This window comes from Ascidia mentula, chromosome 2 (assembly GCF_947561715.1).
Source record: "Ascidia mentula chromosome 2, kaAscMent1.1, whole genome shotgun sequence".
Taxonomy (NCBI): Eukaryota; Metazoa; Chordata; class Ascidiacea; order Phlebobranchia; family Ascidiidae; genus Ascidia; species Ascidia mentula.
In genome coordinates, this window is record NC_138567.1 from 2,136,406 (window position 1) to 2,149,806 (window position 13,401).

At 37.6% G+C, this 13,401-nt stretch overlaps 2 protein-coding genes across 2 annotated transcripts; both read right to left on the reverse strand.

Moving 5' to 3' along the window:
* Positions 1 to 1,317: 1,317 nt before the first annotated feature.
* Positions 1,318 to 8,722, reverse strand: LOC145889124 (receptor-type tyrosine-protein phosphatase C-like). Its single transcript, XM_082980007.1, has 21 exons — positions 8,537 to 8,722; positions 8,125 to 8,200; positions 7,909 to 8,011; positions 7,563 to 7,612; positions 7,429 to 7,478; positions 7,199 to 7,277; positions 6,534 to 6,640; positions 6,141 to 6,237; positions 5,895 to 5,962; positions 5,530 to 5,664; positions 5,230 to 5,358; positions 4,718 to 4,848; positions 4,264 to 4,399; positions 3,934 to 4,034; positions 3,463 to 3,539; positions 3,335 to 3,405; positions 3,115 to 3,231; positions 2,794 to 2,934; positions 2,336 to 2,487; positions 1,908 to 2,043; positions 1,318 to 1,594 (listed from the first exon to the last, which is right to left on the reverse strand). The coding sequence occupies exons 1-21, from the start codon at positions 8,720 to 8,722 to the stop codon at positions 1,517 to 1,519; spliced, it is 2,220 nt and encodes a 739-aa protein (XP_082836133.1). The 3' UTR covers positions 1,318 to 1,516.
* Positions 8,723 to 8,858: 136 nt separating this feature from the next.
* LOC145889126 (uncharacterized) lies at positions 8,859 to 12,706 on the reverse strand. Its single transcript, XM_082980008.1, has 9 exons — positions 12,637 to 12,706; positions 12,192 to 12,368; positions 11,612 to 11,741; positions 11,275 to 11,369; positions 10,725 to 10,889; positions 10,364 to 10,510; positions 9,848 to 9,951; positions 9,326 to 9,424; positions 8,859 to 9,074 (listed from the first exon to the last, which is right to left on the reverse strand). Exons 1-9 carry the CDS (start codon positions 12,704 to 12,706, stop codon positions 8,859 to 8,861), a joined length of 1,203 nt encoding a protein of 400 aa, XP_082836134.1.
* Between the last annotated feature and the right edge of the window lie 695 nt (positions 12,707 to 13,401).

The window sequence follows — 13,401 nt, forward strand, 5'->3', positions numbered from 1 at the left end:
CCTTTGTCGTTTGATTAACTATTGTCTTTCACGATTGCCTAGTGCATTTCCGCTTTAGTGCGTTGATATCCCAAGGATCAAAAATATATTTTCCTTTACTGGTTAATATTTTTAGGTTTCATGTAAAGAGCAATTTGACACTGAAGCTCTGATGACTTCCTATGAATAAACCTACTGGTTACAACAAAATTTGATTTAGTTTGGCGAAATCCTTTAGGCTGCATGAAACATTTCACTTGCATTAACCAACATTGCGTACACTAAGGAAAAGTGAACCGTAAAGTTTGTTCGATGAATTATTTTTAGGTTTCTAACTTCACTTACTCGAAAATATACTTTTAACTAAATAAACACTTCATTTTCAACACGTCTTCAGACAATTCAACGACAACGCAACCGTGACTTGCAACAAACGAACAACCTATCTATTCCTCCACTATCAACCGCGCGACGTTTGTCGGAAGTCATCGCTTCGTTTCTGCTTCGCGACGCTTTCGCGCAATCATCAAAACTCGTGCAATTACTCCAATCACGACGTCTCCCTGCACGCCCAACTCCCCTCGAGCAACCAATTGTTCCATCACACACAATGTATTGTGACGTCATGTTAAAAATTCGGTTTCGGGTTTCTGGTTCCGTGGGACGGAAAGAGCTCAAATGTTTTTAGATTTGAAATTTATGTGATGAAAATTAGCATGCTCTTGTGTGAAAATAAATAACTCTGTTGCGCCACTGAACTTAAGTGCACGGTTGTTACGTCATAGAGTATGACTATTTCCGTGTGGACTAACAGCTATTTACCGAAGATCATTCTTGCTTGGCTTTTTCGTGGAATTATTCAGAATGCGGAAATAATTTTAACCGGTTTGTTTTGTGAACTCTCGCTCTGCTTAAGAGGAATCTAAAATATGATTTAGGTTGGTTTTCGAAAGTTTTAAGTTTTCTTTTTGACAGCTTTCATCAGACAAAGTTTTTATCCGTATTCATGATGTTTTAGCGGCAATCGTTCGGTTCTGATTTCATCGAATGCCAATTTCTTATATTTTTGCATTAACCTTTTACACGAACAAGAGAACAACTGTTACATCATTTATTGGATGAAAAAATACAAAAACCAACATATGGCCACAAAACGATGACATGAAAGAAAGAAAAAAGAATTAAATAAAATTCTACATAGATCAGGGAAAATTGGACGATGCGAAACTATGAATTATAATATCGTGCATAGATAGGAAAATTTACATAAAATTGAGATCCACAAACTAAAGTATGGAAAGTCTTTCAAAGTAATCTCAATGAGGCATTGGAAAAACCCATGAGCGGTCGATACTTCTACCATAATTTTAATCTTGTTCTAAATATTTCCACAATATTTATAGCGTAACTGTAATTTCATAGACACATTATAACAAACAAGGTTTAACGACCTGTCAAAGCAAATGCAAAGCAATGTCTTTTAACCGTATATATATTTGTTGATAAGCATGATTGTGCATTTAAATTGATACTTTCATCAGGGTTTATCGGACGAGCTGACGTGGTAGGTTGATGCAAAGAGTGACATCACGTCGTACAAATACTCGTACATTTCCTTCAAGAGAAAACATTAGAGCAAGGTCTTTTCATCGTATCGAAGCCAATTACAATTAATTATAATTGGAAAATTTCCTTTCTGATTTTGTTTTGCTTTAACCAATATTTAAAAGAGTGATGTTAAAAACACACGGGAATATAGATTTATATTCAAACTGTTGTCTATACTTTCAAAGTAGTGTTACGTAATACACAAAAGGACACCAAATGCATGCCTGTGTAACCACTCACAGTGGTTGAAGCAAAATAATCAGTATATATATATATATTTTGGTCTGAACAAAATGAAAGCCAAATTAATTTATTTTTACCCTTCCAGTCGCCATATTCGGATTAATACTCCTCAGGTCCTCCACAGCCCGAAATATATCGATGCGTTGCTGGGATTTAAGACGATCGATGCAGTTCATGAGCGCAATAAACATCCCCGATCGTTTACAACCATCTCTGCGAACATAAGATTAAAAAGAAGCGTTGTTTAAAAGAAGTCCAAACAAGACTTGAATAATCAATTGGAAAAAGGTGTTCCGATTAAGTAAAGTCTGCTTTAGGTTATGTCAAAATGCGGGGAATCTTCAAGAAATCTTATTTGCATAAAATAATTTGCTATCTTTAAAAACTTTACTGCGTCTCCCTATGTTTTTCATACACATATCGGCGTAACTATAATAACGCTTCAAAATCAACAAATCCACGGGTTTATTTGCCTCCATGAAACTTCAACATCCATGTTACATACCTGCAGTGGACGAGGACTTTCGAACTAGTCATATTTCCCTCTCTCAGAAACAGGTCGATGACGTCAATTGCGCCAAGGAGAGTGGTAGGTTGTGGTGGATTGTGGTCTTCTTTCCACTTTAGGCTGCATATGTGCGTCACCACCACAGACTCCTACACAAACAAGTTATCACAAATTTTGAAAATATGTCAAATAAATTTGTTTGAATACATGCGAAAAAGAGCTATAATATTTATTGAGAGCTGCAGACAGGGTGTACACACTGTTTTGACCGGCAAGGTCCCATCAGTGCAGCTGTTGACTGCGGCACCGCGTTAAGTTTAACACTAGCAGGCAACGTCAAATTTGTTAAAAGTCTGTGGTATCAAGCAAACACGTTTCATATAGGCTGCATCTAAATTTGTTTTATAAAAGATAGATATAAGTTAGGAAATGAATTAACCCCAGCAGCCCCTCACCGAAGTTCCGCTGGCTAGTTGAACGTAAAGCTCCTGAAGCACAAAACCATCTCTGTGATACATCGCCATGACGTCAATACTGACGTCACCGAACATGATGCGATCGTTGCGGACGAGTGACGAAATTTTGCTTCCGGTTTTCTGATGAGGAAATATTTGGTAAAACCCTGTTCAGTTTATGCGAAAAAGGCAAAATTGTGGAGCTTGGTGTAACAACAGACAATGCTCTTTGGGATATCACAACACACATATAATTGTATCTGTCAGGTCCATGTGGCACACTGTAATTAGTTTCAATATGGTTTAACTGCTGCAACCCACCGAATCCTCAAGTTCAAATACAGTCAAAGCGTTGCACTGAATCACCATCGTCCAAAAAACTTCAGGATCAGAATCAGGATTTTCGCTTGTGATAAAATGACGAGGAAAACTTTCATCCTGAGTAAAACGCGCTTAAGTTTCCAAGTGCATGTAAAAGCCTAAATACCAACACACAGCCCACGCTATGACGTGACTGTTTACCCAGAAATTTAAACCTTACCGTGAAGTTAAAAGCCTTCATGGGAACCACGTTGTCATAGGTTGGATGAATCATGGATATCACGTTAGTATCTGATAACAAAATAGGATGCAAACAAGCAAGTCCCTAAAGTGGGAATTTCAAATTACCTTCGTTTATTTCGGTTGTGTTGTGTAATTTTTGCATCAACTCAAGTCTTTCAGTTTCATTCAAAATAATCTTGGACCTGAAAGCACAAAGAACGGCTTTCTTAACAGTAACTGTATGGCCGAGGTTTAAGAAATGTTTTCGTAAGCTGCAAACAGTGTACTCTGTTATGTCCTATCAGCTCTTTTGCGCAACTGGTGACAAGCATGGTCTTGCCAGTTAACTATAGCCAGACAAACATTTTTTCACTTTACGGAAGTAAACGTCGATCCTTTGGGTTGCAAACTGCAAACCACTAGAGAGGGACCACTGTGATAGGTTGGAACAGTTTGCACTGTCTGCAATTCACTGATCATTGTGACCTATTTGCTTCTACACGATCCTTGGACAAACAAATTTCTCGAAATCAGGAAACGTTTTGTCAAGAACGTGTTGGAAAAGTAGGTCACAAATCTATGAACAAATAAACTTGCCTCTTGCTTGCTGTCATCTCTGTAAATTCTTTCAGTGTTTTGTCGGAGTCCGGGTTGAAATGATGTTGGACCAGCAACCGGTGGACGAATATGTATTGATCCTGTATTTCAAACAACTTATATTACCTAGACGATATTTGTTTGTAGCCGCCGTCACACGCCGAAAGTGTTGGTGCAAAAAAATAGAGAAAATATACATTATCATGAAAGAAACTTCTTTAAAAAAGGAGGTTTTCTGCTTGGTTTATAAATGCTCGACCTTCTGTACTTTTCCACAACAAATTTGCATACTTTATCCCATAAATTACTAAGGTGTGTATATTCGTTTACCACATTCTGTATCATTTCCGTTCTGTTCTCTCTCATTTTCATTGTGGCTCTCATCACATTCACTTGACCAGTAGCTGATAATTCGTCGATAAGAACATCAAATGCTATGTACGTTCCAGTACGACCAGAACCAGTACTGTGAAGAATGAAAAAAGCAACTCACAATACAATATCTATAAGTTTAATCAAATCAATAGCAAGATTTGTAGTTGGACGAGCATTTGTAACCACACATTGGTACGTATTTGAAGCATCCTGACAACACACAGAGAATTGCTGGTGCCATCATCATAAGTGGTAACAGCAGTTTATTTACCTGAAATTCCTTCTTATTAATAACATGGAAACAAGCAACCGGTTTATTTGTAAATGTATTATATCAATGACGTTACAAAAAGTTGGCATCAAAAAAACAAGTCGCCCAAAGCATTACTGTATACGTTAGTCTCAATACCTGCAATGAACAACTATTGGAACCTCAGTGTGAAGTTTCTCCACCATCTGACGTAGGTATGATATTGTTGACGTAACAATCGGAATATCGCGATCCGACCACGACGGGTATTCAAGGTGATGGATCTGATGCTGAGTCTGGGGATATTTTTGTGGCAATATTAGGGGAGCACTGGTGAGTAGTGCATGCAGTATGTGTGTTTAACCATTCTTAGCAATGCTTATTGTTAACGATATATAAACGAAGTGACAATCGTATATGTGTGCAAAAGAGCCAAAATAGCCAATGGGAACTGCACTGAGGAGACCCCACAGGTCGAAATATTATGAAGATCCTGTCTGCAGTTTTCGTATCAATTAAGTTAAAACTGGCAAGGTGGGAACACTATGGCCAAGCAAATCTCAACCAATAGTGCCGTCAGACCCCGTGCAGCTTACACAATTCATATTATTGGCTCCACTTTGCTTATCATATAATAAAATAGTTTTTCGAAAAATAGAAGATATTCTTACAATTCCATCGGATATGATCAAAACCCTTCTAACAATTCCTCCAACTCCAACTTCATCCCAACATTCCACGTCAAACTTCCCAAACGTTAAGATCTGACCTTTGTCAGGCCAGTACTTGGCGCACCTAGACTGAAATGTGAAGTAGTATTTATGTGACGATGTCATTTTTGTATGAATTTCTGTAAAAAAACAAGTAGCAACGATACCCGATCCAGCACAACAGAACAATTTTGCAATAAACAATGTGAGGATGGCTGAGCAAATTCAAACTCGTAATTTCAAAACAAAATCAAATAAAACCTTTCCAGACTCGATGAGGTTGGTAAGCATGACAACCACTGTTGTCTGATTCTCCCAAATCATCCTCCAAAAATCTTCCACCATTTCAGGCTTTGGTCCTTGGGATGCAATAAACTTTCTAGGGTTGCGGTAACCCTGAAAAAACGTAAACATATCAGAAAATTGTGTCAGGCGACTTCTTTATACTTTTAAATCTAGAATTAAACGACCTAAAAGTTTTGTATCACAAATATAACTCCTGTGAAAGTATTGCGAAAATCATAGTAACTACAGAATATAAAAAACACCAATGAAGCACTGCCGAATCATTTATTTTATTGTAAAAATGGAAAGACAATTATTGTTAATTATTATTGTTTCACCACCTGAATGTAAGACGCATTGATGTAATCACTTCTTTCTCCGCCGCTTAAAACAACGCGCGAGTCATCATCTAAAATCATATATATCTTTATAATTAGGCGAATCGCAGTGCTTAATCGCTTGCAAACAGATTGTAGCAGGCTTTCCATCCTCAAATTGATATAAATGAGTAACTGAAATTCTGAGCATTTTATACTAAAATAGTCGGTCTTGTCTACCTATACGCTGTGTACGAAATGACCACTTACATGGATAAATATTCTTGAACTTGTTCTTTTGTATGTTGTGGGGCAACTCCGCCACCTTGTGTGATTTTCTGCTTTCTTCACTTCTCCGGCAAATTTCCTGTTAAGCGGAGTAAAACAAAAATACAACAAAACGTAAACAAAAAGCAAATAAGAAAATTATGACCAAATGGTTGGAAGAATGAGGATAAGAAACGAAAGCAGACGACTTACGAACAATCGGTAAGTAGATATGCTGAGATATTGAAGCGGTAAATGGGGTCAAATATCTTTTTATAAGGTGGGACCTTACTCCAGGGATTGAATTAACCACCCCCTTGAAACCCCATATACGGATTTACTTTAGTTACCTTTTTTCCCCACATTCGAATCTGTTTAAAGTGGAACACCGCTTACCGAGTATTGAGTTTTGAAGTTGACAAAGTTTTCCGTTGCATTCTCACAAAAATATTTTAGAAGATCGTTCCCTTTTATGACGAAATTATCGAACTTGCTTGGGGTTGCTAAGAAACAAAAAAAAAACACATGCACTTATCAGTGGACAACGAATATTACGACTCTATATTACAATAATGTCGGTCGAACAGTTTCAACGAATTGTAAGTTTGCGACTACCGCAACGCTGGTTGGAAATATGTCGTATTTCTGATCGCAGCGTTTTTCTTTGCAAGCACGTTTGGCTTGCGGCCACAAAGGTTTCAGCGCTGCATGTTTTTCACGTTAGGCCAACACGGAAGAAACGAAACAGATCTGATCAGCCTCACACTTCCTTGTATTTCAACATCAACTTTGTCAACGCATTTTGAAGAATATTACACGTTCTTTTTCAACGACAACACTGAGTCCAGCTTTTGCATAAATGCCTAACTTTCTAAGCAAACTTTGGTAAAAAAGCAATGCTGTGCCACACCAACTACAATCCCTCGTATGTACCGTCGCATAATAAGGCATCAGGATCGCCATATTGCGAAAGCCCTTACCTGGTTATATTTCTTCGAATAACATAACATATATATCGCTTATTACAAGGAAGAATCATGTTGTCACAGAAAACCACTTACGTTGGTTGGGTTCAGTGTAGACGTGTTCTTGTTGATGTTGTGGTTCGATTATGGATGCCATCTCCAATACATTTTCCTTCTAAACAAATGATTGTATTGTTGGTCCATGTTAACTACAAAACTAAATTTTACAATACGCCGCGTCAGTCTTGTAACACTCTACTTTACTGTTCTTGGCAGTGTAGTAAAGACTGAAAGGCTGCATGGTTAACCAAAAAAAAATTACGCACAGCTTTTTGTGGATTCATGAGAGCGTCTTCGGAGGAACGGCTGTTGAACTCTGAAAACACAAGTTGCCAAGTTTAACCTTATTTATCAGATTTAACAGATCAGCGAATCAACGTCCGAAGACAACACGACTAACCTTTCAAATTGCTCGCTGAGAGTGGAGGAGGTTGGTTCTTATTTCGTCGCCTGATCAAAAACAAAAATTGTGTGATTAAAGAAAGTGGAAAATCGGCAATAAGAAAATAATACAACGCCAACCAACATATGTAAGTGCAAACAGCTGAGAAATATAGGTGGGTTCGATGAACGTTACACTGTTTAAATATGTTGATAAAGAAAACCACATGTAGTTGACACTTGCAGAAAATCGGACTGGTAGATTGGCAACTTTTTCCAGCTTTCAAATATTTATAACAGTGAAAAGCAGTAACATTCAACACATTCCACTCGCCAATAGAACCGATGATTGGAAGGCTACTCACTTTTTCCAGCAGCAAACCCACAGCGTGACAAAAATGATAAGAAGTATTACAACCACCGGCACCAAAATCCCGATCCAAATCTTTTTCATGTCGCTGACATTCGCTGAATAAAAAAGTTATAACAAGGCGTTTTGCAAACAAAAACTAGTACAAATTAATCCAAAATAAAGTTGTTTTAGAACGGCATATATCTAAATAAAAATTAAGAGAAATAACCTTCTGTTGTTGGGTTGGAACAAGTAACTGTTGCTCTGAGTTGTGGGACAGATGAAAACGTACCGTAGGCGAGAACCTGTATTGAGTGTTAATAACAACAGATATATGCAATTCGAGTGAGCGATTGCAGATGATTAAATCGCATTTTGATTGACGATTGTCAACAACCCAAGCCTGTAGAGAAAAAACATCCGTCCTAACTAAAATATAAAACTAGCAATCAAAAACAAGCAATCAATAAATTCCCGCAAATGATGACGTGAAAGGTTGACTGAATAAACGTCAACCTTTCACGGCATCAATTGCGGGAATTTCAAAACGGAAAGACATAAGTCATGTTGGCATATTTAAATCGAAATCTGACCGCAATAATTCAGACCTAGAAGTTTCTGGCAACCATCATTATCCTTACTCTTAAGTTAAGTGATGAACCCACGTCGATTTCTTTCAGTTGAAAGTTGAAAGATGCTTGGGATTGAATGACGTCGAACTGGTAGGACTTATTATCCTGAACATCCACCTTTAAAATATTTAGTCTTGTATGAACGACAAACACGTCAACACCATGCAAATCAGTAACAGGAGTGATTTGGAACATCGGTAACGCGTCTGACCCATCAAGACCAAGAAAACCTGATCACGATTCGTGGCCAGGATAACCAAGGTTCGAATACCGCGGTAATGAAACACGGGACTTGAAATATTTCAAACAACCATTCTACAATAATCCTAGCTTAATCGAACGACAAAGATTTTACCTCCAGTTTGCAGAATCCCGCTTGTGGCGACACAGCGCCACTAAGAGTCATGACGCAATCACTGTTGGTGACGTTTACTGTTTGTTCATTGATGACGTAAGCCTCACGTAACGTGGAAGGTTTTGGAAGTCTTGCAACTTGAATCGTTGTGGAAGTGTTGACCTCAGTGCAATCCGACAGTTTTGCTGTTAACTGAATGTTTATTTTAATACGGAACATCTTTCTTTGACAAAGCAATGAAAACGCTTCCAGAACCCTTTAAAATGGTCGTTAATTCACGAACCCTCTTACTACAACCCACGTAATGACGATCTCGCAAAAGTTTTCATGCACAAAACAACAATAGTTTGTGATAGTTCAGCCATTTATACTAATATTGGGTACACACCCCAATCATCGTTGAAACAATGTTATTTCTTCTGGTTTGTAAGGCTGCCACCTACCTTTATCATATGATTAGCGTCTTTTGAAATATTTGTGAACGTGATGGCCTTAACGTTGTACGGGACTGATCTCATGAAACTTGTTCCGAGCACCGATATCTGTTGAATAAAAAGTATGCGTCAGTCGTTAGGTCGGTGGCTCGAAACCAGCACGCACCAGTTTTGGTATTTCTGATAACTGTTCAAAAATTCAATTCCGAACTAATTGACAAAATCTTAGTAGAGGTGCTGGGTTTCGTTTTGTTTCAAGAGTTGCAATTGGTCACGTACAGACCACAGTTTTCCCAAACTCAGGAAAACCCAAGCAATTTTAACATCTACTAATCACGGTGCCCTGGTGCCTAAAAACCACTTATACGGAAGAGGTTGTGTAAACAGGGATGGACAAACTTTTTGACTCGCTGACCATAAATTATTTGTGACGTGTGACGTGTGCATAAACTAAATAGCAGATTCTTATCAAGCAAAGTCTTCGTCGATTGACATAAAACGCAAATTAAAAAAAACAAAACGATTTCTTACCTCCACCATAATTCCGTCTCCATTCCTCGTGTTGGGAATCTTGTTTAAATTTCCATCCCATCTTACGTTGAGTCCCTGGCAGTTGTAGTCGGCTGATGCTGTCACTGATCATTTCCGAACGAAAGGAAAAACATACATAAAAAGTTTATTGCATTTGTTGGCATCGAAGACGAAACGAAAGCGATATTAAAGAATATGTTTATTACGTTTTTTCTACATTTTTTTTAAAAGAAAAAGTTGTGCTAAAAGTGCAAAATACTTGGAGAAAGGCCAAACCAAATATTTTGCTGACGTTTTTGCAGCAAACTTTTTTCATGAATGGCTGCAACGTAAATATAATGCTAGACCCGTTGTTAAAGGTCTGGAAATGTATCAAAATGCGCAGTAGAAAGCCGAAAATGTCATAGCAGAATACAGCCAAAAGGAAATGTGCACTACAAGGTTGCCACTCCCAAGCGTTTGCAACTCTTTGACAAAAATGACAAAGAAACCAATATTAACGTTATGCAAACTTACACTGGTACTGACAAGCGAAGTAAGTTGTGTCATTCACATCTTTATCGCAAACTCTTTCCCAATTTTCACCCAAATGAAGAACTGATGGTGAACATTGCGTTTGGCCACTGGGTGGAGCAGGAGACGAACCAAGCAACAAATTTATGTCTGTGAAATAAGACATAAACTGTTCGATCTGTTTGATTTTAGTTATTATTTTCTACTCGAATCTTTCTTGTAATTGGGATTGTCACAAAATAGCCTCACTGGCAGAGCAACCACAAATCTTTTTTCAAAAAAGGATCAAATTTGTTTTAAACTTTTTATACTACAAAGATTTTTTGGATTTCTTTCAAGACTTTAAAGAAGGGCAACAACTTACCGTAAACATACAAGCGATTAAGTAACTTATAATCTGTACTGTTCTTTTCCAAAAAGGTTGCTTTAGTTCCAAAATTCCTTGTGTTTGTATAAAGGTAAAGTCGTTTAGTTCCAGGAAGGAAGGTGCTCGGTGCGTACAGAGTGAAGTCTTTCGGCCAACCTTGAGCTGTGTTGCAAGGTTATAAAAATATTATGATTTCTATACATGACTATATTACTTCACTGAGGGAAAATGGCAACGCACAAATGTTTCATGTAACCGCACAACAGGTGTATAAGATCGCCCCACTACACCGGTCCTTACTTGGCGATCACATCTATCGGAAAGAGATAATTAAATTTACAGGCTCCGCAGCCCAGGCATTGCAGCCCAGCTGGATCAGCCACTTTTTCCCGACAAGTCGAAGCAAGGTCTAAAATTCATGCTCCAAGTGTGAAAAAGTGGCCGATCCAGCTTGGCTACAATGCCTTGGATGCCAAATGGTAAAAATTTGTTTTGTTTAACATGGCAGAAAATGGCCACTGACCATTTAAATAAATTAAATACTTACCAGAAGGACAATCGGAATTCACCAGTATTGACCATTTTGATCTTTGGTTTGTGGTACAAAAGTTGACCGCTACAAGTCGGCTATCTCCAGCATTTCTGTAAACAATCGGGACTGTGAGTTTTCTTTAAAAGTTTACGAACTGAATTCTGTTGATTTGGCACCCTTTGAAGACTGACTTTTGTATAAAAAAAATGCTTACGCGAATACCTCTCGCTTCATCAGGTGTAATCCTTGTTGTTGTGCTTTATTATTATTTTAATTACAACATGAATTAACTACGAACGAAAGAATTGGTTTGTTATGCTAGGACAATAAGTTGTACGTTTTCCAAACTTACTTAACACCGCTAAGACGAAAGTAGAACGGTTTGTTGTTGTACAGCACAGATGTCCATCCAGGTGTCGTTAACTTCATCAAAGTATATTGGAAAAATTGATTCCGTTTGTACATCCACACAGTAACTAACCCTACATAAGAAAAGAGCACATTTTTTATTGTACTGATATCCTCACTGTATCAACATTTTTCACTTTTGTTCACCCGCGTTTTTAGTGTTTACTTTATTTTTATCATGTTATTTGTTTTCACACAAATGCAACACCTGCGTGTTTGATTGAAGAGGTGAGTGGCATATTAGTATAACACAGATTGGGAACTTTTGAACACAAATACTTAAGTATTTGAATGGTCTGGGTGTTGATATAGACAGAGAGGGGGTCAAGGGGGTTAAAGATTTACAATTTCGTGTTTTTCCAAATACTCAAAATGTGGCTTTAGTTTTTATGATATAATTTGCCACCAAACAAATAGCCAAAACAAATTTCAGTCTGGCTGCTGGGTCGTGGTAAAAAGAAATTTGAAAAAAAGAACACAACGCGTTAGGAATAGCGCTGGAATGTAACCAATACATTTCATACCTTTAGCGTAAAGTTGTTTCGCGGAAGTAAGAAGTTTGTTGTAACTATTCTGGTCGGTCACGTGAGCCAGTTGTGAGCCTCTGTCTCTACAAGATTGCTCGGCTCCAATTGCTGACGTCACTTCTTGTGATAGGAAGAAAATCTTTTCTCCTGCTCCAACGTATTGCGGTCTGCAAACTGATTAAAAACACACAAGTTTCAAAATTAAAAAAGGGAATGTAAGGTTTGGTTAGGTTACTATATCCACCACAACAACATAATATAATGCGCTATATTATATATAAAATGTTTTTTTGCAACGGTGATATTTAGGTCCCATCAAGTCTTTATTACCAAGCAATGCGCTGATTCGCATACTATGAATCCGTGACGCTGTATTTGGCATTATTACTCATATACAATGTCCTTATTTTGTCAATAAACTATGAATATTGTTTGTGGTTACCTTGGCCTTGGACGCTTAATAGCTTCAACAGCAAAATGGTCGCTGACAGTTTGAGCAGTTTGGAATCCATTGTAACGCGTTCGGAAATCGTAAATTAAAATCTCACAAGGAAACAATGCTTGACCTGATCCAGTTTAGTTGCGATGCCACAGTAATCTTATATTTTATTATCTAACGGCTTATTCCATACAACTGTTAGCAAACACGAAAGGCAGCGTAAAATAATCAAAAAAAACATTGTACGAAACATGTTTTCGATTATTATTCACGTAGTTAAAGAAATTTTTTCACTCACGTTTTCACACTTAATGAAGCAGGGAAAGCTCGTGATGAGAATTTTTAGTACAAAAATCAGTCTAACTGTAGAGCAGTTAAGTAACAAGAAAGCAAACGGTCATAACTTATCGCGTAATTTATTCGTTATTGCATTAATTCTGTATACTTCCACCAAAACATATCAAACACATATTGTGTTTTCAGAGGTCGGCAACTTTTAGCATGCATAGAGTCAGATAGACCATAGGCCAGTTAAAAACTTATTTCAGGTCAACATGAGTAGTTTAAACGCACACCAAACGAAATATGTGTTTTTCGCACCAAAATTAAAAAAACTTTCGGTTAAGAAGGCGTGGGTTGCGACTTTTATGAAACTATAATGTGTCAAAATCTGCGTAAGTGGATATTTTCTTGGTACAAATCTTATCATGACTTTTCCACTTTTTTATCTCAAACTCTGTTACCTCGAAACCAACCTCACGCTCGTAT

What these genes read in the sequence shown, in the direction of transcription:
- LOC145889124 (XM_082980007.1), bottom strand. Translation starts at nt 8,722, where the DNA reads ATGTTCCAAATCACTCCTGTTACTGATTTGCATGGTGTTGACGTGTTT. An exon ending in TTCCAACCCAACAACAGAAG is followed by an intron (nt 8,012 to 8,124) that starts GTTATTTCTCTT and finishes TTTTTTATTCAG; the next exon opens with CGAATGTCAGCGACATGAAA. An exon ending in TGGGTTTGCTGCTGGAAAAA is followed by an intron (nt 7,613 to 7,908) that starts GTGAGTAGCCTT and finishes GTTTTTGATCAG; the next exon opens with GCGACGAAATAAGAACCAAC.
- LOC145889126 (XM_082980008.1), bottom strand. Translation starts at nt 12,706, where the DNA reads ATGGATTCCAAACTGCTCAAACTGTCAGCGACCATTTTGCTGTTGAAG. An exon ending in TAATCGCTTGTATGTTTACG is followed by an intron (nt 10,511 to 10,724) that starts GTAAGTTGTTGC and finishes CTTATTTCACAG; the next exon opens with ACATAAATTTGTTGCTTGGT. An exon ending in GAGACGGAATTATGGTGGAG is followed by an intron (nt 9,425 to 9,847) that starts GTAAGAAATCGT and finishes TTTATTCAACAG; the next exon opens with ATATCGGTGCTCGGAACAAG.